Raw genomic sequence first — 21946 nt, 5'->3', positions numbered from 1 at the left:
TCGAGACCAGCCTGGGCAGCTAATCTCCGTCTTTGCAAAACAAACAAAGAAACAAACAAACCCATTAAAACAAAAATTAGCTGGGTGTAGTCGGGGAAAGAGAGGCTGAGGTGGGAGGATCGTTTCAGTCCGGGAGCTAGAGACTAGTCAACCGAGATCGAGTCACTGCTTTCCAGCCTGGGTGATAGAGCGAGACTTAGTCTCAAGAAAAAAAAAAAGCCCAGAATAACTAGTATTAGCTTTATGCAAAGAAAGAGGCCCTCTGAAGAATTCAGTAGGGCGGAAACAGTGGGACCGGAGGCGGGACCGGCGTGGTGGGTGGAACCTGAGAGGCGGGTCTTGCAGGCCCCGCCCAGCTCGCGCGCGGATTTGGCGCCAAACGCTGCGGGCCTTTCTTGCCACGGGAGTTCCCGAGTATCGCGAGAAGCGCGTTTGCACGTCGAGGTAAGGTCTGTGGCTGGTGTTTTCTGCGTGAGGTGAGAACTGAGTGGCGGGCCAGTGAAGTTCTTGCGGGGAGAGGGAAGTCAGAGGGACTAGCCAGGGAGCCAGACGGACGAGCCAGGGAGCCAGACGGACGAGCGGGAAAGCCTAACTGTCGCAGCGCGTCAGGAGGCTGGGGAGTCGACCTGACCTGGCCTGGAGAGGCGGGGAGGCGGGCGTATGTCCCGGTTGCTTAGGTTTTGGGCTGCCTCTTACTCTGCCAAGCCCCTTAGCGGGAGGGAATGTGTTCCACATCATCTTTACCCCAGTCTTCTGTCCGGGGCGTGTCAATGTAGAAAGCGCCCAGCGAATGTTGGATGAATGAATGAAATTAAAGAGAGGATAGGCGGGGATCGAGGATGAGGGGGACGGCTGGAGAAGAGGTATAGGAGGTTCGATGTTTCAGGGGTGGCACCCAAGGGGGACATCGAGGCAGCACGGTAGCACTTCCTTTGCGATGAGGGCCGTCTCTTTGGACTTCTTGGAAAAGAGGTTGGCAATGGAAACCAGGGTCTGGGAACAAATCGTGGTTTGGACATAACATTTGTTACCTTCACTCTTCTGGGAGTTTGAGGAGTAGAGGAGGAAGTTCACACAATTTCATAAATGTCTAAAAAGAGACAGTTATGCGACCACTGACGCAGAGTAAAAGTCGTCTGTTGAGCATCTTATTCACTACAAATAGAAGAAATACCAGTTTCCTGACAATCCCACCCCGTGCTTGGCCAGTTCTTGAGTGCACTTAATATATTTTAGGTACTGTCATCAAACTCAAAGCTCGCTGTCAGCCTCAAAGTTCTGAACCCTAGTATAGATTCTTGTAGCTTACTTGAAGCTACAGTGGGTCATGATCGGGAATTGATGCTTTGCTTTTTTTTTTTTTTTTGAAACGGAGTCTGGCTCTGTCGCCCAGGCTGAAGTGAGATAGCGCGGTCTTGGCTCACTGCGAGCTCTGCCTCGTGGGTTCAAACGATTCTCCTTCCTCAGCCTCCGGAGTAGCTGGGCTGGGACTACAGGCGCCCGCCACCACACTTGGCTAATTTTTTTTGTGTTTTTAGTAGAGACGGGGTTTCACTGTGTTGGCCAGGCTGGTCTTGAACTCCTGACCTCATGATCCATCTGCCTCGGCCTCCCATAGTGCTGGGATTACAGGCGTGAGCCACCGCGCCCAGCCGATGCTTTGCTTTTATATTTATGGTAATCGAAATTTAGGATTAGTGAGATTTTAAAGATCATCTAACTCCAATTTGGGGAAACTTTGGAATTATTTTTTTGCATTCCATCATTCATCAAATATATATTGAGCACCTGCACCTGCTGTGTACCAGCACTGGGGTTCGAGCTGTGTAGCACAGAGAGACCTACCTGGTTGCCCTTTTTGAGCTACAGTCTAGTTTGGGAGACGAACAATAAATAACTGCATAAATAGCACCTGATATTGAAACTGGATAAGTGTCATGACGTTTGTACTTGACACTATGAATGCTTACTAAAGAAGGATTTAGAGAAATTGAGGTAAACTTTTGAAAAGGTGATAGTTGATATCTGAAAGAGATTAGGAGTCAAGGAATAGCTTTTTCAAGACAGGAAATAGTATTTGTAAAGATCTAGTGGCCTGAGGAATATAGCTCTTTCAAGGAAAGAAAAAGCATAGAGTAGTGTGAAGTGAGATTGGTGAGGTTGTAAGAGGCCAGATCACATAGGGCCTTGGAGTTTTGTCTTTATCTTAAGAGCAATCAGAAACCACTGAAATACTTAAGCCAAGTGAGGTGATCAGCTTTACATTTTCAGATTCAGCCTAGATGTAATATGGACAATTGAAGAAGGCAAGAGTGGATGACAGTAGTGGAGTAATGCAAGCAAGAAATGTTGGGGAGTGGTTATAGAGATAAGGAGAAATAGATTCAAGGGATATTTAGGAAATAAAATGGGCAGGATCTGTGGGATAGAGGGAAGGAATTGCTAAAGATGACTTGTAGGTTTCTGAATTGCTTAGCTGGATAGATGTCATTCACTGAATTAGGAAAATTTAGAAGTTTGGTTTTGTACATGTTGAATTACAGGTGCCTTTCAGGCATTTAGGAGGAGTAAAATGGGAAATAGTGATCTGGATCGGAGAGTCAAGGCCTGGGGTAGAGATGAAAATCAGGGAGTCATCTATAAATAAGTACTAATTAAAACTATGCATAAATGAATGAAGAAGCCCTAGGATGGAGTCTTGGATACTTAATGGCCAGGTTAGAAGGTAAACCTGCAAAGAAAATCCAGGAGGAGTGCCCAGAAAGGGAGGAAAGCCAGGTGAGTACTGTGTCTTAAAAGTTAAGGTAAACATTTTTCCCAGAAAAAACTGACTGAAAGTGTCAGTTGTTACTGAGAAGTAAGGCAGTACTGAAAAACATTCTTTCGAGTTACCAACCTGAGGATAATTTCCTATTCTTTAAAGGAAGCCTTACCTAGAACACCAATATGTAAACACATTAAAAAATTTTTTTTTTACTTTTAATTTTTGTGGGCACATAGTAGGTATATATAAACAGATTTTTTAATTTTTTATTTTATTTTATTTTTTTAAGATGGAGTCTTGCTCTGTGGCCCAGGCTGGAGTGCAGTGGCGTGCTCTTGGCTCACTGCTACCTCCGCCTCCCGGGTTCACACCATTCTCCCGCCTCAGCCTCCTGAGTAGCTGGGACGACAGGCGCCCGCCACCAAGCCCGGCTAATGTTTTGTATTTTTAGTAGAAATGGGGTTTCACCATTCACAGGATGGTCTCCATCTCCTGACCTTGTGATCCACCCGCCTTAGCTTCCCAAAGTGCTGGAATTACAGGCGTGAGCCACCGTACCCGGCAGATTTTTTTTTTTTTTAAGCTGCTCTACTTGAAGTGGGGGTGAAGTACCTATATCCTGCGTATTTCATACCCTATTGGATCACAGTTTGAAACCCTCTGAAAAGTCAAATTTATCTTTTTTCTTTTTTTCTGAGATGGAGTTTTGCTCTTGTTGCCCAGGCTGGAGTGCAATGGCACAATCTCGGCTCACCGCAACCTCTGCCCCCCAGATTCAAGTGATTCTTCTGCCTCAGCCTCCCAAGTAGCTGGGATTACAGGCATGTGCCACCACGCCCGGCTAATTTTGTATTTTTAGTAGAGACGGGTTTCTCCATGTTGGTCAGGCTGGTCTCAAACTCCTGACCTCAGGTAATCCACCCACCTTGGCCTCCCAAAGGGATTATAGCCATGAGCCACGGCACCCGGCCCAAAATTTATCTTTTTATGGTAGGGGAAGCTCAGTAGTTGAGGTACAACGATTTGTTCAAAATGATACAGATATTTAGTGTTAGGGTCTACCTTGGAACTTAGTTCTGATTTCTAGTCTAGTCCTTTTTTTTCATAATTAGTATCTTCTCTACTTTTCATGATGTGTAAGTTTGAAATGTGGTCTAACTGATTGAAACACATGAAATGGCTGCAGGTAGAACTTGTCTATATAGTGGAGACTATTTGGATGAATACAAATAACTTTACATTTTTTCCCTTAGAGGAAAAGATGCTAGAACCACAGGAGAATGGCATGATTGACCTACCAGATTATGAGCATGTAGAAGATGAAACTTTTCCTCCTTTCCCACCTCCAGTCTCTCCAGAGAGACAAGACGGTGAAGGAATTGAGCCTGATGAAGGTATATATAGAGAGTTTTAAAAAGGAGGCTGTGAGGCCGGGCACAGTGGCTCATGCCTGTAATTCCAGCACTTTGGGAGGCCGAGGCGGGTGGATCAAAAGGTCAGGAATTTGAGACCAGCCTGGCCAACATGGTGAAACCCCGTCTCTAGTAAAAATACAAAAATTAGCCTGGACATGGTGGCTGTGGTAAAAGGAGGCTGGGTAAAAGGTATTTGAGGAAAAAAAAGGGAGGCTGGGCACACTGGGTCTTGCCTGTAATCTCAGCACTTTGGGAGGCCAAGGCAGGAGGATGGCTTGAGCCCAGGATTTCAAGACCAGCCTGGGCAACATAGCAAGACCTCGTCTCTGCTAAAGATTTAAAAATTACCCACATGTGGTAGGCCACTCCTGTAGTTTCAGATACTCAGGATGCTAAGGCAGAAGAATCGCTTGAGCGCAGGAGTTTGAGGCTGCAGTGAGCCAAGATCTCACCTCCACTCCAGCATGGGCAACAGAGTGAGACCCTGTTTCAAAAAAAGGTGTCCCATGTTTAGTTATCTTATCAGCTTGGAAATGATACAAAATGAATAATACAAATTATTTAAATACAGTAATACTGAATCTTGGTATGTTTCACCAGAGTCAGGAAGTGGAGTACTTGTTCCTGTACCTCCAAAGAGAACAGTTAAAAGAAATATACCCAAGCTGGATGCTCAGAGGTACATTTACTATATTCTTATACGTTTATACGTTTTATTTTTAACATCCACTGTTTTTCTTCTAATGTTGTAAACTTTTGGTTGGTATGATATAGAGCTCTTATATTTCTAAAAAAGCTTTTTTAGTTCAGCAGAACATTTTTTCTTATGCTCTTGCTTTGGACCAAACTCGAGAAAACTTGGAAATTAGGCCGGGCGTGGTGGCTCACGCCTGTAATCCCAGCACTTTGGGAGGCTGAGGTGGGCGGATCACGAGGTCAGGAGATCGAGACCATCCTGGCTAACATGGTGAAACCCTGTCTCCACTAAAAATAAAAAAAAATCAGCTGGGCACAGTGGTGGGCGCCTGTAGTCCCAGCTACTTGGGAGGCGGAGGCAGGAGAATGATGTGAACCCGGGGGTGCAGTGACCCCAAGCTTGCAGTGACCCGAGGTCATGCCACTGTGCTTCAGCCTGGGCGACACAGCGAGACTCCCTCTCAAAAAAAAAAAAAAAAACGAAAAGGAAACTTGAAATGAAAAACATATTTTTATTCACAGATTAATTTCAGAGAGAGGACTTCCAGCCTTAAGGCATGTATTTGATAAGGCAAAATTCAAAGGTAAAGGTCATGAGGTAAGTACTTTCTGATTTTTATGTTAGACCTTTGTGTTTTACAATAGCAATAAAAATGTGGACCCATTATGTTCTTAGAAATCTCAGAATGCTTTAAGATGCTATCCTTAATTGTCGTATCTCTTGAGATCTTGAGAAACAGTTGTGATGTACTAGAAAGGGAACTGTTTGAAGAATTAGAAAGCATGTCTTGTGTTGGCCGGGCGCGGTGGCTCAAGCCTGTAATCCCAGCACTTTGGGAGGCCTAGACGGGCAGATCACGAGGTCAGGAGATCGAGACCATCCTGGCTAACATGGTGAAACCCTGTCTCTACTAAAAAATACAAAAAACTAGCCGGGCGAGGTGGCAGGCGCCTGTAGTCCCAGCTACTCGGGAGGCTGAGGCAGGAGAATGGCGTGAACCCGGGAGACCAAGCTTGCAGTGAGACGAGATCGCGCCACTGCACTCCAGCCCAGGCGACAGAGTGAGACTCCGTCTCAAAAAAAAAAAAAAAGAAAGAAAGCATGTCTTGTGTTGTCTCATTTTTTGCTACTTAAACTTTGGCTATAGGAAAATCACACCTGTGTCTTTAAGTCTCAGTTTTTACTTTATAATTTAGAGGAATAAAATTTACTTTGTCTACCTCAAAGATTTTAAATTTCATGAGGGCAAGGACTCTGCCTGTATCGATCACTTGTGTGTCCCCAAGATGTGGCACAGTGCCTGGTTCATAATAAATGTAACGTGTGGTTAAAAAATGAATACACTTAGTAACTGTCAATCAGTATACATATGCACATTTTGGAGTCTATTTTTGAATTATGTGGGAGTGTAGATATAATTTTTTGCAGATGATAGTATATTTTTAGAGAGTTCTGTAGTTTTTCAAGTGTTTCTAATACATTATTTTATTTTTTATTTTTTGAGACGGAGTCTCGCTTGTCTGTCGCCCAGGCTGAAGTGCAGTGGTGCGATCTCGTCTCACTGCAAGCTCGGTCTCCCGAGTTCACGCCGTTCTCCTGCCTCAGCCACCCGAGTAGCTGGGACTTCAGGCGCCCACCACCATGCCCGGCTAATTTTTTGTATTTTTAGTAGAGATGGGGTTTCACCATGTTAGCCAGGATGGTCTCGATCTCCTGACCTCGTGATCTGCCCGCCTTGGTGGCCTCCCAAAGTGCTGAGATTACAGGCATGAGCCACCGTGCCCGGCCTCTGATATATTCTTTAGTTTTCAACCTGTGGTGTAGGTGTTGCTCCTGTGTTGCTGTGCAGTGGGGAGAGGGAAGGGTCAAAGTAGAGTTTTTGTGTTTTTTTTTTAATTACTTTTTTTTTTAATTATTGTTTTATTTATTTTTTGTTTTGAGACAGAGTCTCACTCTGTTGCCCAGGCCGGAGTGCAGTGGCATGATCTTGCTCACTGCAACCTCTGCCTCCCAGGTTCAAGTGATTCTCCTGCCTCAGCCTCCCAAGTAGCTGAGACTACAGGTGCCCGCCACTATACCTGGCTAATTTTTTTTTTTGAGAGGGAGTCTCGCTCTGTCGCCCAGGCTGGAGTGCAGTGGTGCGATCTCCACTCACTTCAAGCTCTGCCTCCCGGGTTCACACCATTCTCCTGCCTCAGCCTCCTGAGTAGCTGGGACTACAGGCGCCCACCACCACGCCCGGCTAATTTTTGTATTTTTAGTAGAGATGGGGTTTTACTGTGTTAGCCAGGATGGTCTCAATCTCCTGACCTCGTGATCTGCCTGTCTCAGCCTTCCAAAGTGCTGGGATTACAGGCGTGAGCCACCGCGCCTGGCTACCTGGCTAATTTTTGTATTTTTAGTATAGACGGGGTTTCACCATGTTGGCCAGACTGGTCTCGAACTCCTGGCCTCAGCTGATGTGCCCACCTCGGCCTCCCAAAGTGCTGAGATTACAGGCGTGAGCCACTGCACTCGGCCTACTATCTTTTAACTTTATTAAGTGCTTTTTTTTTGTTTTTTTTGAGATGGAGTTTCACTCTTGTCGCCCAAGCTGAAGTGCAGTGACTCGATCTTGGCTCACTGCAACCTCCGCCTCTTGGGTTCAAGCGATGCTACTGCCGCAGCCTCCCAAGTAGCTGGGATTACAGGTGCCTGCCACCACACCCAACTAATTTTTGTGTTTTTAGTAGAGATGGGGTTTCACCATGTTGGCCAAGCTGATCTGGAACTCCTAACTCAGGTCACCTACCCTCCTCGGCCCCACAAAGTGCTGGGATTACAGGCGTGAGACACTGCGCTTGGCCAACTGTATTAAGTTTTTGTACTTGGATTTGTTTTCATCTAAGTTTTATGCATCTGAATCCAGGTGAGGCACCATGGCTTGTGCTGTAATCCCAGCACTTTGGGAGGCCGGGGTGGGCGAATCACTTGAGGCCAGGAGTTTGAGACCAGCCTGGCCAACATGGCGAAACCTATTGTCTACTAAAAAATACAAAATTTAGGCCAGGCATGGTGATACACGCCTCTAATCCCAGCTACTTGGGAGTCTGAGGCATGAGAATTGCTTAAACCCGGGAGGCAGAGGTTGCAGTGAGCCGAGACTTCACCCTTGCACTTCAGCCTGGGTGAGAGAGTGAGGCTCTCTCTGAAAACAAAAAAAAACAAAAAAAACCCCAAAAACCTGTATCCAGTACTCTTTTAGACTGCAATCCTCTAAGTTCTTAATCATTTTCTCTCTCTCTCTCTCTTTTTTTTTTTTGATACAAGATCTCACTGTCACCCAGTCTGGAGTGCGGTGGTGTGAACTTAGCTCACTGCAACCTCTGCCCTTCAGGTTTAGGCAATCCTCTCACTTCAGCCACCTGAATAGCTGGGTCCACAGGTGTGTACCACCACGCCTGGCTATCTTTTGTATTTTTAGAAGATATGGGGTCTCACCATGTTGCCTCAGGCTGGCCTTAGCTCAAGTGATCTGTCCCCGTAGGCCTACCATGGTGCTATGATTACAGGCGTGAACAGCTGTGTCTGGCCAATATTTTTCTTATTAATAAACTTCCTTTTATAAGTTTTTTGACCTTATAAATACAAAATGACCCCAGTGATTTTGGCATAGCTTTTCAGTTCTGAAACTTGCTGACAGGGTCAGCTGTGAGAATGAGACTCCTGTTTAGCATTTTTATTTTTATGTGTCAGGCTGAAGACTTGAAGATGCTAATCAGACACATGGAGCACTGGGCACATAGGCTATTCCCTAAACTGCAGTTTGAGGATTTTATTGACAGAGTTGAATACCTGGGAAGTAAAAAGGAAGTTCAGGTAAGTGTTGAGATGATTATAAATATCATTCATAATGCTAAATGGTAGGATAGATTTAGTTGAGGCTAAATTACTGTTTAAAGTGTTCATTTTGGAATCTCTTTTGGTAGAGAGGGAAAACTAATAGCAAATTATTTCCCCCCCCAACATTATTGGTAAAGAGGTAAAAATAAATATCTCTTTTCATTTTCAGACCTGTTTGAAACGAATTCGACTTGATCTCCCTATTTTACATGAAGATTTTGTTAGCAATAATGGTAAGAATATAGGTTTATCTACTGTATAACAATTTTGCTTTTAGAAATAGATCTAGGCAGGGTGTGGTGGCTCATGCCTGTAATCCCAGCACTTTGCTTTTTTGTTTCATGTTTAGGGACAGAATCTTGCTCTGTTACCCAGTTTGGAGTGCAGTAGCACAATCATAGCTTACTGCAGCCTTCAGCTCCTGGGCTTAAGGGATCTTCCCGCCTCAGCCTCCGAAGTAGCTGGGACTACAGGTGCATGCCATTGCGCCTGGCTAATTTTTAAATTTTTGTAAAGATGAGGATCTCCCTGCGTTGCCTTGGCTGGTCTCACACTCCTGACCTCAAGCCATACTGTGCCTGAACAACTTTTGTGTGTGTGTGTGTGTGTGTGTGTGTGTGTGAGACAGAGTCTTACTTTGTAGCCCAGGCTAGAGTGCAGTGTTACAATCTCGGCTCACTGCAACCTCCGTCTCCCAGGTCCCGGTTCAAGCAGTTCTCCTGCCTCCCGAGTAGCTGGGATCACAGGCACGCACCACCATGCCCCATTAATTTTTGTAGTTTTTTTTTTTTAAGTAGAGACAGGGTTTCACCATGTTGGCCAGGCTGTTTCTGAACTCCTGACTTCATGATCCACCTACCTTGGCCTCCCAAAGTGCTGGGATTATAGGTGTGAGCTACTGCGCCTGGCTTGTTAATTTGTTTTTTTGTTTTTTTTGAGACGGAGTCTTGCTCTGTTGCCCGGGCTGGAGTGCGGTGGCCGGATCTCAGCTCACTGCAAGCTTCGCCTCCCGGGTTTACGCCATTCTCCTGCCTCAGCCTCCGGAGTAGCTGGGACTACAGGCGCCCGCCACCTCGCCCCGCTAGTTTTTTGTATTTTTAGTAGAGACGGGGTTTCACTGTGTTAGCCAGGATGGTCTCGATCTCCTGACCTCGTGATCTGCCCGTCTCGGCCTCCCAAAGTGCTGGGATTACAGGCTTGAGCCACCGCGCCCGGCCCTAATTTGTTTTTAAAGACTAGTCAAGTGCAGTAGTGAAAAGGGAGGAAAGAGTAGAACAAGGAGTTTGATCTGTAACTGACTGAATTGAGATAACTCACTACCTTTGGATCAACCCCAGTACTTTGGGAGGCCACGGAGGGAGGATTACTTGAATCCTGGAGTTGGAGATCAGTCTGGGCAACCCCGTGAGACCCCATCTACACAAATTTTTAAGAAGTTAATCAGGTGTGGTGGTGCATGCCTGTTGTCCTAGCTACTCATGGGGGTTGAGGCAGGAGGATCACTTGAGCCCAGGAATTCAAGGCTGCAGTGAACCAGGATCACACCAGTGTACTCTAGCCTGGGCAATAAATAGGGTGAGAACTTGTCAAAAAAAAAAAAGAAAGAATAGAAGTAGTTAGAGGAGGCAGTATTATAGGACTGGATCCTTAGTCTATATTGAATATATAATTAAAGTATGGTAAAGTACGATAAATAGGTATGTTAAAATGCCTTGGTAGTGGGCTGGGCGTGGTGGCTCATGCCTATGATCCCAGCACTTTCAGGGAGGCTGAGGTGAGCAGTTCACTTGAGGTCAGGAGTTTGAGACCAGCCTGACAAACATGGGGAAACCCCATCTGTACTGAGAATACAAAAATTAACTGTGTGGGGAGGCTCATGCCTGTAATCCCAGCTACTCAGGAGGCTTAGACAGGAGAATTACTTGAATCCAGGAAGTGTAGGTTGCAGTGAGCCGAGATTGCACTGCTGCAGTCCAGCCTGGGTGATAGAGTGAGGCTCTAACTCAAAAAAAAAAAAAAAAAAAAAGCCTTGCTACATCTAGAATGTTGTATATAAAATTTGTTGTAGAATATGAACTTTTGAGAACTCTGGTGACCCACTGATCCTATATAGCACTTGTTAATAAAAATATATATCAAGATAAAGTGTTCATATACACATGCACCATTGGATAAAGTGGTACTGGGAAATTAGGCAGAATGATTTGATGATGAAAGTTTGCATTTCACTTAGAGTGCAGTTCTCGGATATAGGCCTTTAGTGAGACCTATGTGACTGTTCCTGGTATTGATTGCATTGTTAGTTGTATAATGCAACCATAGACAGTCACACACATTAAAACAGATGGTTCCTGCCGACAGGGTCTGTATAGTTATCAGATTTTCTGTGCGATGGCTCCATACATGTTTGTTTTTGTTTTTTAACTTTTAACAGATGTGGAAGAAAATACAGGTTCCATGTAGAATTCCCTAAAGTTATTTATAAACTACTTCCAAACATGTGAAGGAATGTGATTTAAATAATCCATGATTTAAATTTCTTGGTAAAATATGTATTGATGGCATAGGACTGGGTATATGTAAAGGAATGAGTTATTGCAGTTCTAAATTCCACCACATATACTACTGGGTTACTTTTTGAGGTGCCCGGTATGTAATATAGCTCAAGGATAAAAAAATGACTAAGATCAGGCCGCTCTGTGGGCTAATACAGTAATGAATGAATCAGATATACAACATATTGCTAGTAGTGTGGTAGGTGTTGTAATTAGAGGTATGAGTAGGTCACAGGGTGGGATGCAAAGGAGAGGATAGTTACATGTCCCTGGGGGTGGAGGGAGAGCTTCACAAAGGAGGATTCAGAAGAATTTTGATTTGGGGGTGGGAGGAAGAAGAAATACATTAAAAAGAAAAAAAAGTATTTTGAATTAACAGTAGAGGTCAGGCAGAGGTGATTTTGAATGAGGGAGCCACCTATGCAGAGGTATAAATTAACATGGATTTCAGGCTGCATATTCTATGGCAGTAAAAAAAAAAGATAAGGCCTGGCATGGTGGCTCACGCATGTAATCCCAGCATTTTGGGAGGCCAAGACGGGCGGATCCCTTGAGGTCAGGAGTTTGAGACCAGCCTGGCCAACATGGTGAAACCCCATCTCTTCTAAAAAATACAAAAAATTAGCCTGGCGTGGTGGCATATGCCTGTAATCCCAGCTACTCGGGAGGCTAAGATAGTAGAATTGCTTGAACCCTGGAGGCGGAGGTTGCAGTGAGCTGAGATGGTGCCATTGCACTCCAGCCTGGGCAAAATGAGCAAAACTCCATCTCAAAAAAAAAAAAAAAGATAAATTAACATGGACCATTCAGAGAATTACAAGCATGCTGAAATACAGGATACAAATAAGAGAACTGAATCTGAGATTTTTGTTTGTTGTGTGATATATTTCGTTTGTATCTTAAAAGAATAGTCTCCAAGTTTTTTTGATCAGGCACCACAAAAGTAAAAATGTTTTGACCATTTTATTTGTTGATTAAATACATTTACTTCTATACTGATATGATTTGCGATGTACTTTTTTTTTTTTTTTTTGAGAAGGAGTCTCATTCTGTCACCTGGGCTAGAGTGTAGTGGTGTGATCTCGGCTCATTGCAACCTCTGCCTCCTGAGTTCAAGTAATTCTCCTGCCTCAGCCTCCCAGTAGCTGGGATTACAGGTGTGCACCACCACACCCAGCTAATTTTTGTATTTTTAGTAGAAACAGGGTTTCATCACGTCGGCCAGGCTGGTCTCAAACTCCTGATCTCAGGTGGTCCACCCGCCTTGGCCTCCCAAAGTGCTAGGGTTACAGGCGTGAGACAGTGAACCACTGCGCCTGACCTAAATTTAATTTTTGTAGTGATAGGATCTCACTATGTTGCCCAGGCTGGTCTCTATCTCCTGGCCTCAAACAGTCTGCCTTGGCCTCCCAACGTGCTGGGATTACAGGTGTGAGCCACTGTGCTTGGCCTCCAGCTGTTCCTTGGACATTTCAGGCACATTTCTATTCTAAGGCTTTTGTATTGTTGTACTCTGCCTGGAACACTCTTCCCTTGTACCCCTCAAGTCTGCATCACTGTCTTACACTCTTCAAACTGTGCTCAAGTGACAACTCAGTGAAGCCTCTGCATTATACTGTTATAGTTGGCATCCCCACTCCCATCATTTCTGACTCCCCCATGCTGTTTCCTTTTGCATTGCACTTATTTCCCTTTAATTTTTATATAGTTTACTTATGTTTTAGTTTGTTTTTACCACAATGATGGCATCTTGTAACACATTGAGTATTTCTAGCTTTAGCTTCTTTGCCATAATCACTTGCCAATGAATGTTGCAGTAAATAAATTTCATGTGTACTTCTAATTTTTTAAAATTTCATTTCATTTTTATTTACTTATTTATTTTTGAGATAGGGCCTCACTCTGTCACCCAGAGTGGAGCACAGTGGCATGATCACAGCTCTGCAGCCTTGACCTCCAGAGCTTAAGCAATCCTCCCACCTCAGCCTCCTGAGTAGTTTGGACTACTGGCGTGCACCACCTGCATGGCCAAGTTTTCTTTTTTATAGAGACAGGATCTCCCTATGTTTCTTTTTGTTTTGAGACGGAGTCTTGCTCTGTCACCCAGGCTGGAGTGCAGTGGCAGGATCTCTGCTCACTGCAAGCTCTGCCTCCTGGGTTCATGCCATTTTCCTGCCTCAGCCTCCCGAGTAAATTACAGGCGCCTGCCACCACGCCCGGCTAAGTTTTTGTATTTTTAGTAGAGACAGGGTTTCACTGTGTTAGCCAGGATGGTCTCAATCTCCTGACTTCGTGATCCACCTGCCTCAGCCTCCCAAAGTGCTGGAATTACAGGTGTGAGCCATTGCGCCTGGCCAGGGTCTCCCTATGTTTCGCAGGCTGGTCTCAAACTCCTGGGTCCATGTGATCCTCCCACCTTGGTTTCCCAAAGTGCTGGGATTACAGGCATGAGCTGCTGCACCCAGCTTTAAATCTCATTTTAATCCTACTCAAAGGAACCAGCTGCTTCTTACAAAATATATTGTTTATATAAATAGGTCATCTATTACTGAAGATACCTTTCTTTTCTTGGTTCATAAAAAGTAGTTATTTTTTTTTTCCACTTTTCTTTGTAATAGAGACGGAGTCTTGCTGTGTTGGTCACGTTAGTCTTGAACTCTTGTTCTCAAGCAGTCCTTCTGCCTCAGTTTCCCAAAGTGCCAGGATTACAGGCGTGAGCCACCTTGCCCAGTCAAAATTAGTTCTTTGAGTTCATTTGAAGCCAGAAGTTAGGGACCAGAGTGGTCAACACCTGTAGTCCCAGCTATTTAGAAGGCTGAGGCAGGAGGATCCTTTGAATCCATGGAGTTTGAGGCTGGAGTGAGCTATGATCATGCCACTGTACTCTAGCCTGGATGGCAGAGTGAGACCCTATCTCTTGAGAAAACAAAAAAAAAGTAGTTATTTATGTATTTTGTTATTGATTTAGAATCCTGCAACCCTGTAAGAGGAAGCACATTAAAAACTCCATATGTTTCATAAGTGGGTTTTTGTTTTTTTTGTTTTTTTTTTTTGTTTGAGATGGAGTTTCATCTTTGTTGCCCAGGCTGGAGTGCAATGGCATGATCTCGGCTCACCACAACCTCCACCTCCCTGGTTCAAGCAATTCTCCTGCCTCAGCCTCCTGAGTAGCTGGGATTACAGGCATGCGCCACCATGCCCGGCTAATTTTGTATTTTTAGTAGAGACAGGGTTTCACCATGTTGGTCAGGCTAGTCTTGAACTCCTGACCTCAGGTGATCTGCCTGCCTCAGCCTCCCAAAGTGCTGGGATTACAGGTGTGAGCCACTGGGCCTGGCTCATAAGTAGCTCTAATGCTTGTTTCTTAACTGCTTCAGCAATGTTTCCTACATATACTGTATCAGTATTTCCTGACAATGGAGGCCATTTTAGTTTCTTGCTACATTTTTGTTTTCCATGTCAGGAAGGAAAAGTGGCTTTTCATTTTTCACTATTAAGGAAGAAACCTTAAAAGGGAGTTTGATTGTAAAGGGCTGAATTAAGTATCGTATATGATTTTTATCTCTCACTGAAATAATTGTAAAGGTCTGTCTTTATGTTTTAAATATTTGTTTTTTTGTTTGCTTGTTTGTTTTTTGAGATGGAGTCTTGCTCTTGTCGCCCAGGCTGGAGTGCAGTGGCGCGATCTCGGCTTCCTGCCAGCTCTGCCTCCCAGGTTCACGCCATTCTCCTGCCTCAGCCTCCTGAGTAACTGGGACTACAGGCGCCTGCCACCATGCCTGGCTAATTTTTGTATTTTTTAAAGAAGAGACAGGGTTTCACCGTGTTAGCCAGGATGGTCTCAATCTCTTGTCTTTGTGATCTGCCTGCCTCGGCCTCCCAAAATGCTGGGATTACAGGCATGAGCCACCGCACCCAGCCCTTAAATGTTTTTTTAATTGTGATGGTTCTTCTATAATTAGCTAATATTTCAAGGCATAATATATACATAGAACAAGCATAGTATATATAAAGACATGTTTCAAATGGTGACTTGAATTTTTTGACCAACTTGTCAGATGTGATGGGGTTTATCTTTTTTTTTTTTTTTTTCTTGAGACGGAGTCTCGCTCTGTCACCCAGGCTGGAGTGCAGTGGCCGGATCTTAGCTCACTGCAAGCTCCGTCTCCTGGGTTTACGCCATTCTCCTGCCTCAGCTTCCCAAGTAGCTGGGACTACAGGCACCCGTCACCTTGCCTGACTAGCTTTTTTGTATTTTTTTAGTAGAGATGGGGTTTCACCATGTTAAGCAGGATGGTCTCGATCTCCTGACCTCGTGATCTGCCCGTCTCGGCCTCCCAAAGTGCTGGGATTACAGGCTTGAGCCACCGTGCCTGGCCTATCTTTTTTTTAAATTTCATAATATGAATGATGTAGATAGAAGGTAAAGTGTTAGCTCTGCTGTTTTTTTATTTTGCTTGTGCTTCTATTCTACTTACAGACATTTTGTTATTTTGTAGAATCTTTTTAACCTAACACTTGTGCATTTTGTTGGGGTTGTTTGGTTAAAGTAAGATGAAATCCGTAAGTTTATTTGACTGGGCAATCAGAAACAGCTGTATATCTGAAATTGTAAAGTGAGTAGGGTCCCCATTCTCCACCCTTTTACAGTATGGATCTTGCCTATAGAGTGGCTCACAGATCAGACAGTAACTGTCATAAGGACAAGGGACAGTTAACAACTGCCGGTCTTATTTTAAATATGTTAGTAAAACATAGTTCTTCTTAATTCTTAAATGAAATATAAATGGAAGATCTATTATTTACTTTCATACCACTGTGGATCATTTTGGGGACATCCTACCTTGAGTTAACTGGTTTACAGGGCTTTAAGAATTTATTACTTACAATGTAGACCACACTGAATTTAAAAACAAATTCATTTGGAAATATGTCCATAGATTTTTAAATTTCTTTTTTCATTTGTCTGTGTTTAACTCTACAAAAGATAATGTTCTATATAAACTTACCTTTTACTGGCCGGGCGCATTGGCTCATGCCTGTAATCTCAGCACTTTGAGAGGCTGAGGCAGGTGGATCACCTCAGGTCTGGAATTTGAGACCAGCCTGGTCAACATAGTGAAACCTTGTTTCTACTAAAAATACAAAAATTAGCTGGGCATGGTGGCAGGCGCCTGTAATCCCAGCTACTTGGGAGGCTGATGGAGGAGAATCACTTGAACCTGGGAGGTGGAGGTTGCAGGGAGCCAAGATCAAGCCATTGTACTCCAGCCTGGGTTACAAGAGCGAAACTCCATCTCAAAAAATAAAATAAAATTATCTTTTCCCATATAGTCACTGGGAAACTATTGAAATGTGTTGGTTTAATGTAGAACAAGAATATGGTTTGGATTCCTTAAGTTCTTTGATTAGGCCAAGCATAAAATATTTCTAATTACAACCAAGAACTTTTTGTTTCCTTTCCTTTCTTTTCTTTTCTTTTCTTTTTTTTTTTTGAGACAGAGTCTTACTCTGTAGCCTAGGCTGGAATGCAGTGGTGCGATCTTGCTCACTGCTACCTCCGCCTCCCAGGTCCCGGTTCAAGCAATTCTCCTGCCTCAGCCTCCCGAGTAGCTGGGATTATAGGCATGTGCCACCGTGCTCAGCTAATTTTTTTGTATTTTTAGTTGAGATGGGGTTTCACCACGTTAACCAGGCTGGTCTTGAACTCCTGCCGCCCGCCTTGGCCTACCAAAGTGCTGGGATTACAGGCGTGAGCCACCGTGCCCGGCCTTCATGCATATTTTAAATTGTATTTTCATTTGACTTAACATGTCTCTTTAATCTGAATTATAAATATTTCTTATTTAATTGAATCAAGCATGTATTCACAACATTCTTATACCTCACAAATTGTTTCTTCAGGTCTGGCTCCCTGCCACTTTAAATCCTTTTTCAATGAGAAGCCCTTCTCTAACTAGTCTAACACTGCAGATGTACTATTTCTTTTCTATTGCAGATGAAGTTGCGGAAAATAATGAACATGATGTAACTGCTACTGAATTAGATCCCTTTCTGACAAACTCATCTGAAAGTGAGATATTTACTTCTGAGTCAAGTAGAAGCCTAACAGAAGAGCAACAACAAAGAATTGAGAGAAATAAACAACTGGCCTTGGAAAGAAGGCAGGCAAAGCTGCTGAGTAATAGTCAGTCCCTAGAAAATGGTAAATTTTATGCCAAATTTTATGTGCTACCATTAATATATCAAGGACATGTTAGATATTTTAACATCTCTGCTAGCCCCCAAAATAAAATACTTGTAGGAGTAGAAAAGTGTGATATTAAGTTTATGTATATTTTAGAGACTGTGTGTGTGAGAGAGGAGGGAGAGAATGTATGTGTTTCTCAAAGAATAAATGAATTCAGGATGGTTTTCTAGATAGCTGAGTACCTCTTAAAAATTTATTTTAATCACCTGGCCAGGCGCAGTGGCTCAAGCCTGTAATCTCAGCACTTTGGGAGGCCAAGGTGGGTAGTTTACCTGAGGTCAGGAGTTCGAGACCAGCCTGGCCAACATGGTGAAACCCCATCTCTACTAAAATTACAAAAATTAGCCAGGCGTGGTGGTGCACACCAGTAATCCCAGCTACTCCGGAGGCTGAGGTACAAGAATCACTTGAATCAAGAAGGTGGAGATTGCAGTGAGCCAAGATTGTGCCACTGCACTCCAGCCTGGGTGACTGAGTGAGACTCTTGAAAAGAAAAAAATATTTTAGTCACTTAAAATTGATTTTAAATTCTTGATAAACTTATTCTTCCCTGACTCCTTAAAGCATGTGTCATATACTATTACCTTTAGGACAATAATTATAATAATACATAAAGAAAAACAAGGCCAGGTGCGGTGGCTCACGCCTGTAATCCCAGCACTTTAGGAGGCCAAGGTGGTCAGATCACCCAAGGTCAGGAGTTCAAGACCAGCCTGGCCAACATGGTGAAACCCCGTCTCTACTAAAAATACAAAAATTAACTGTGCATGGTGGTGTGTACCTGTAATCCCAGTCACTTGGGAGGCTGAGGCAGGAGAATTGCTTGAATCCAGGAGGTGGAGGTTGCAGTGAGCTGAGATCAACCCATTGCACTCCAGCCTGGGCGACAAGAGCAAAACTCCATCTCAAAAAAAAAAAAAAAAGAAGAGGCCGGGCGTGGTGGCTCACGCCTGTAATCCTAATACTTTGGGAGGCCAAGGAGGGTGGATCACAAGGTCAGGAGATCGAGACCATCCTGGCCAACATGGTGAAACCCCGTCTCTACTAAAAATACAAAAATTAGCCGGGCATGGTGGTGTGTGCCTGCCTGTAATCCCAGTTGCTCGGGAGCTGAGGCAGGAGAATCGCTTGAACCTGGGAAGCGGAGGTTGAAGTGAGCTGAGATCAGGGCCGCTGCACTCCAGCCTAGGTGACAGAGCAAGACTCCTCTCCCCCGACCAAAAAAAAAAAATGCTTTTTCTTGTGTTTTGTCACTTGGTTGTGAGTTGTACTTTTAAAGCAGCTGTTTAATTTGCTTATCTGTAGCATTCTCTTCTCACTTCTAAAACTGCCTGAAAAATTGCTTTATTTAAAGAAAATTATTATTACTGTTTTTAGAAACAGTGTCAGTCTGTCACCCAGGCTAGAGTGCAGTGGTGTGATCTTGACTCACTGCAGCCTTGAACTTCTGGTCTGAAGCAGTCCTCTAGCATTGGGCTTCCAAAGTGCTGGGATTACAGGTGTGAGCCAGTGTACCTGGCCTGAATTTGCTGTTTTTAACAGAGATTGTGGATTTGGAAACTACATAACCAAATTTGTTAAAATTATATTTAGAAAGAATTGCAAGTTGGTTTTCAATGAAGTAAACAGGATTGTGTGTATCTTTCTGAATTTCCAATTCAGTTTTTCCTTTCAAAATGGAAAAATAAGAATTATAGGCCCAGCACACTAGCTCTTGCCTGTAATCCCAGCACTTTGGGAGGCTGAGGCGGGCAGATCGCTTGAGACCGGGAGTTCAAGACCAGCCTGGGCAACATAGTGAGACCCTGTCTTTACAAAAAAAAAAAAAAAAAAAAGAAGAAGAAGAACTAGATTCCATGTTGTAAAAGAAGTTTCACCCAATATATTAAAATTTTCAAGTGAAAATTATTTTGGCTACCTTTTTTTTTCTTTTCAATTAAGATGAATTTACTTTTCTTTTTTTAGATGAAGTCTTGCTGTATATCTCAGGCTAGAGTGCAGTGGCGTGATCTCAGCTCACTGCAACCTTTGCCTCCTGGGTTCAAGCAATTCCCCTGCTTCAGTCTCCCAAGTAGCTAGGACTACAAGTGCATGCCACGACGCCTGGCTAATTTTTGTATTTTTAGTAGAGATGGGGTTTCACTATATTGGCCAGGCTGGTATTGAACTCCTGACCTCGTGATCTGCCCGCCTCAGCCTCCCAAAGTGCTGAGATTGCAGGCGTGAGCCACTGCACCCGGCTGAATTTACTTTTTTTTTTTTATTTTTTTAGACAGAGTCTCGCTCTGTCACCTAGGATGGAGTGCAGTGGCACGATCTCGGCTCACTGCAAGCTCTGCCTCCTTCGTCCACACCATTCTCCTGCCTCAGCCTCCAGAGTAGCTGGGACCACAGGTGCCCGCCACCATGCCTGGCTAAGTTTTTGTATTTTTAGTGGAGATGGGGGTTTCACCGTGTTAGCCAGGATGGTCTCGATCTCCTGACCTTGCCGCCTGCCTCAGCCTCTCAAAGTGCTGGGATTACATGCATGAGCCACCACGCCTGGCCAATTTACTTTTTCTTTATAAATGGATGTTTTATTAGTGCCATGTGAAACATTATGTGAAGATAGCATTTTTTTGATGGCAGCGGCTTCCTTGCTGTCAATATCAAGTATACCTGGCAATTGGTATTTAAAGCTTACCTCTGTTTATCATATACAACTTAAAATTTGTCCAAATGGAAATAAGTACTTTAAAGTTTCTTATGGATCACTCTGACATAAAACTTAAATGCATTTGGTTTTTATTGGACCTCTTTCTAGTAGTTATGATTTTTGTTTTTAGATGGGGCCTCGCTCTGTTGCCCAGGCTGGAGTGCAGTTGCTGATCTCGGCTCACTGCAACCTCTGCCTTCCAGGTTCAAGCAATTCTCCTGTCTTAGCCTCCCTAGTAGCTGGGATTACAGGTGTGCTCCACCACGTCTGGCTAATTTTTATTTTTTTTGTAGAGGCAGGGTTTCACCATATTGGCCAGACTGGTCTTGAACTCCTGACCTTGAGTGATCTGCCTGCCTCAGCCTCCCAAAGTGCTGAGATTACAGGCATGATCTATTGTGCCCAGCCAATGATAGTTTTGATTTTGAATAAGAACAGTTACATTTGACTGTGATCTAAGAGTGTGAATTTAATAACATTCAAAACCATTTTGCTTTTTTTGTTTTTTGGTTACAGGGTCTCACCTTGTCACCCAGGCTGGAGTACAGTGGCACGGTCACAGTTTGCCATCATACCCAGCTAATTTTTTTTTTTTTTTTTGATGTTTTGTTGACATGGGGTCTCACTATGTGGCCCAGGCTGGTCCTGAACTCCTGAGTTCCGATGATCCTCCCACCTCAGCCTCCCAAATTGTTGATATTGGGCCTGGCCTCTCATGCATTTAAAATGGATCTTAATTGTATAAAAATGGGTTTATAGGCCAGGCGTGGTAGCTTACGTCTGTAATCCTAGGACTTTGGGAGCCTGAGGCTGGCAGATCACCTGAGGTCAGGAGTTCAAGACCAGTCTGGCCAACATAGTGAAACCCTGTCTCTACTAAAAATACAAAAATTAGCCGTGTGGCTAATTACAGGTGGTGGCGGGCATCTGTAATCCCAGCTACTCGGGAAGCTGAGGCAGGAGAATCGCTTGAACCCGACAGAGGTTGCAGTGAGCCCAGATTGCTCCATTGCACTCCAGCCAAGGTGACGGAGCGAGATTCCATCTCAAAAAAAAAAAAAGTGTATTTAGAAGAAAGTGATCATAATTAACATTAAGTGATCATAGATTTCATTTTACTAAACTAAGCTTTTGAAGAGGTTTGTACTTATGTGGTAAGATTGGGTCGGGTGCTTATAATGAATAATAATGGTATGATTTCTTTCAGATATGTTAATGAATGCAGCCAGGGCACACATGGTTGAAGAGGTTAATACTGATGAGGATCAAAAGGACGAGTCAAATGGATTAAACGAAGACATTCTAGACAATCCATGTAATGATGCTATTGCTAATACTTTAAATGAAGAGGAGGAATTAAAATTAGAGGAAACACTGCTGGACCAGTCTTTTAAAAATGTGCAACAGCAACTTGATGCTACATCCAGAAATATTACTGAAGCTAGATAAGTTTCCATTAAGAGAAAATGTATCTGTTAAGTCATCATCCTGCAAGCTTGGCAATACTATGTATTTTTTCTTCTTGGAGTGAAAATCCTTAGGTAGTAAAACTTTTACAGATTATTGTTTAAAATCTGGTAATCTGGTATTTATTTATAATTATGCTTGTCACTTTAGTTAAATGTATTTGTTCTCTTTAGTGTTTGTTTTTATATAGATATTTCTTCATAAAATGATTAGTAGGTAAT

General features: G+C 43.6%; 1 protein-coding gene and 1 non-coding gene across 8 annotated transcripts; both read left to right on the top strand.

Moving 5' to 3' along the window:
* The first annotated feature begins 349 nt into the window (after positions 1-349).
* TIPIN (TIMELESS interacting protein) lies at positions 350-21946 on the top strand. 7 transcript variants are annotated; one of them, XM_023220790.1, is made up of 9 exons: positions 410-444; positions 2681-2778; positions 4018-4158; positions 4780-4858; positions 5398-5473; positions 8612-8734; positions 8928-8991; positions 17312-17518; positions 21466-21946. In XM_023220790.1, the coding sequence occupies exons 3-9, from the start codon at positions 4026-4028 to the stop codon at positions 21705-21707; spliced, it is 924 nt and encodes a 307-aa protein (XP_023076558.1). In that variant the 5' UTR covers positions 410-444; positions 2681-2778; positions 4018-4025; the 3' UTR covers positions 21708-21946. The 7 variants fall into 7 exon arrangements, with proteins under 7 accessions (XP_023076560.1, XP_023076559.1, XP_023076558.1 ...); XM_023220789.1 differs by having other exon boundaries at positions 426-476; XM_023220792.2 differs by lacking the exon at positions 2681-2778 and having other exon boundaries at positions 350-444.
* On the top strand, positions 11030-11164 carry LOC111548441. Its single transcript, XR_002733417.1, has one exon.

Source organism: Piliocolobus tephrosceles, chromosome 6, assembly GCF_002776525.5.
Source record: "Piliocolobus tephrosceles isolate RC106 chromosome 6, ASM277652v3, whole genome shotgun sequence".
Lineage (NCBI taxonomy): Eukaryota > Metazoa > Chordata > Mammalia > Primates > Cercopithecidae > Piliocolobus > Piliocolobus tephrosceles.
The sequence above is the reverse complement of the archived record's forward strand: the minus strand, read 5'-3'. Positions and strand labels throughout refer to the sequence as shown.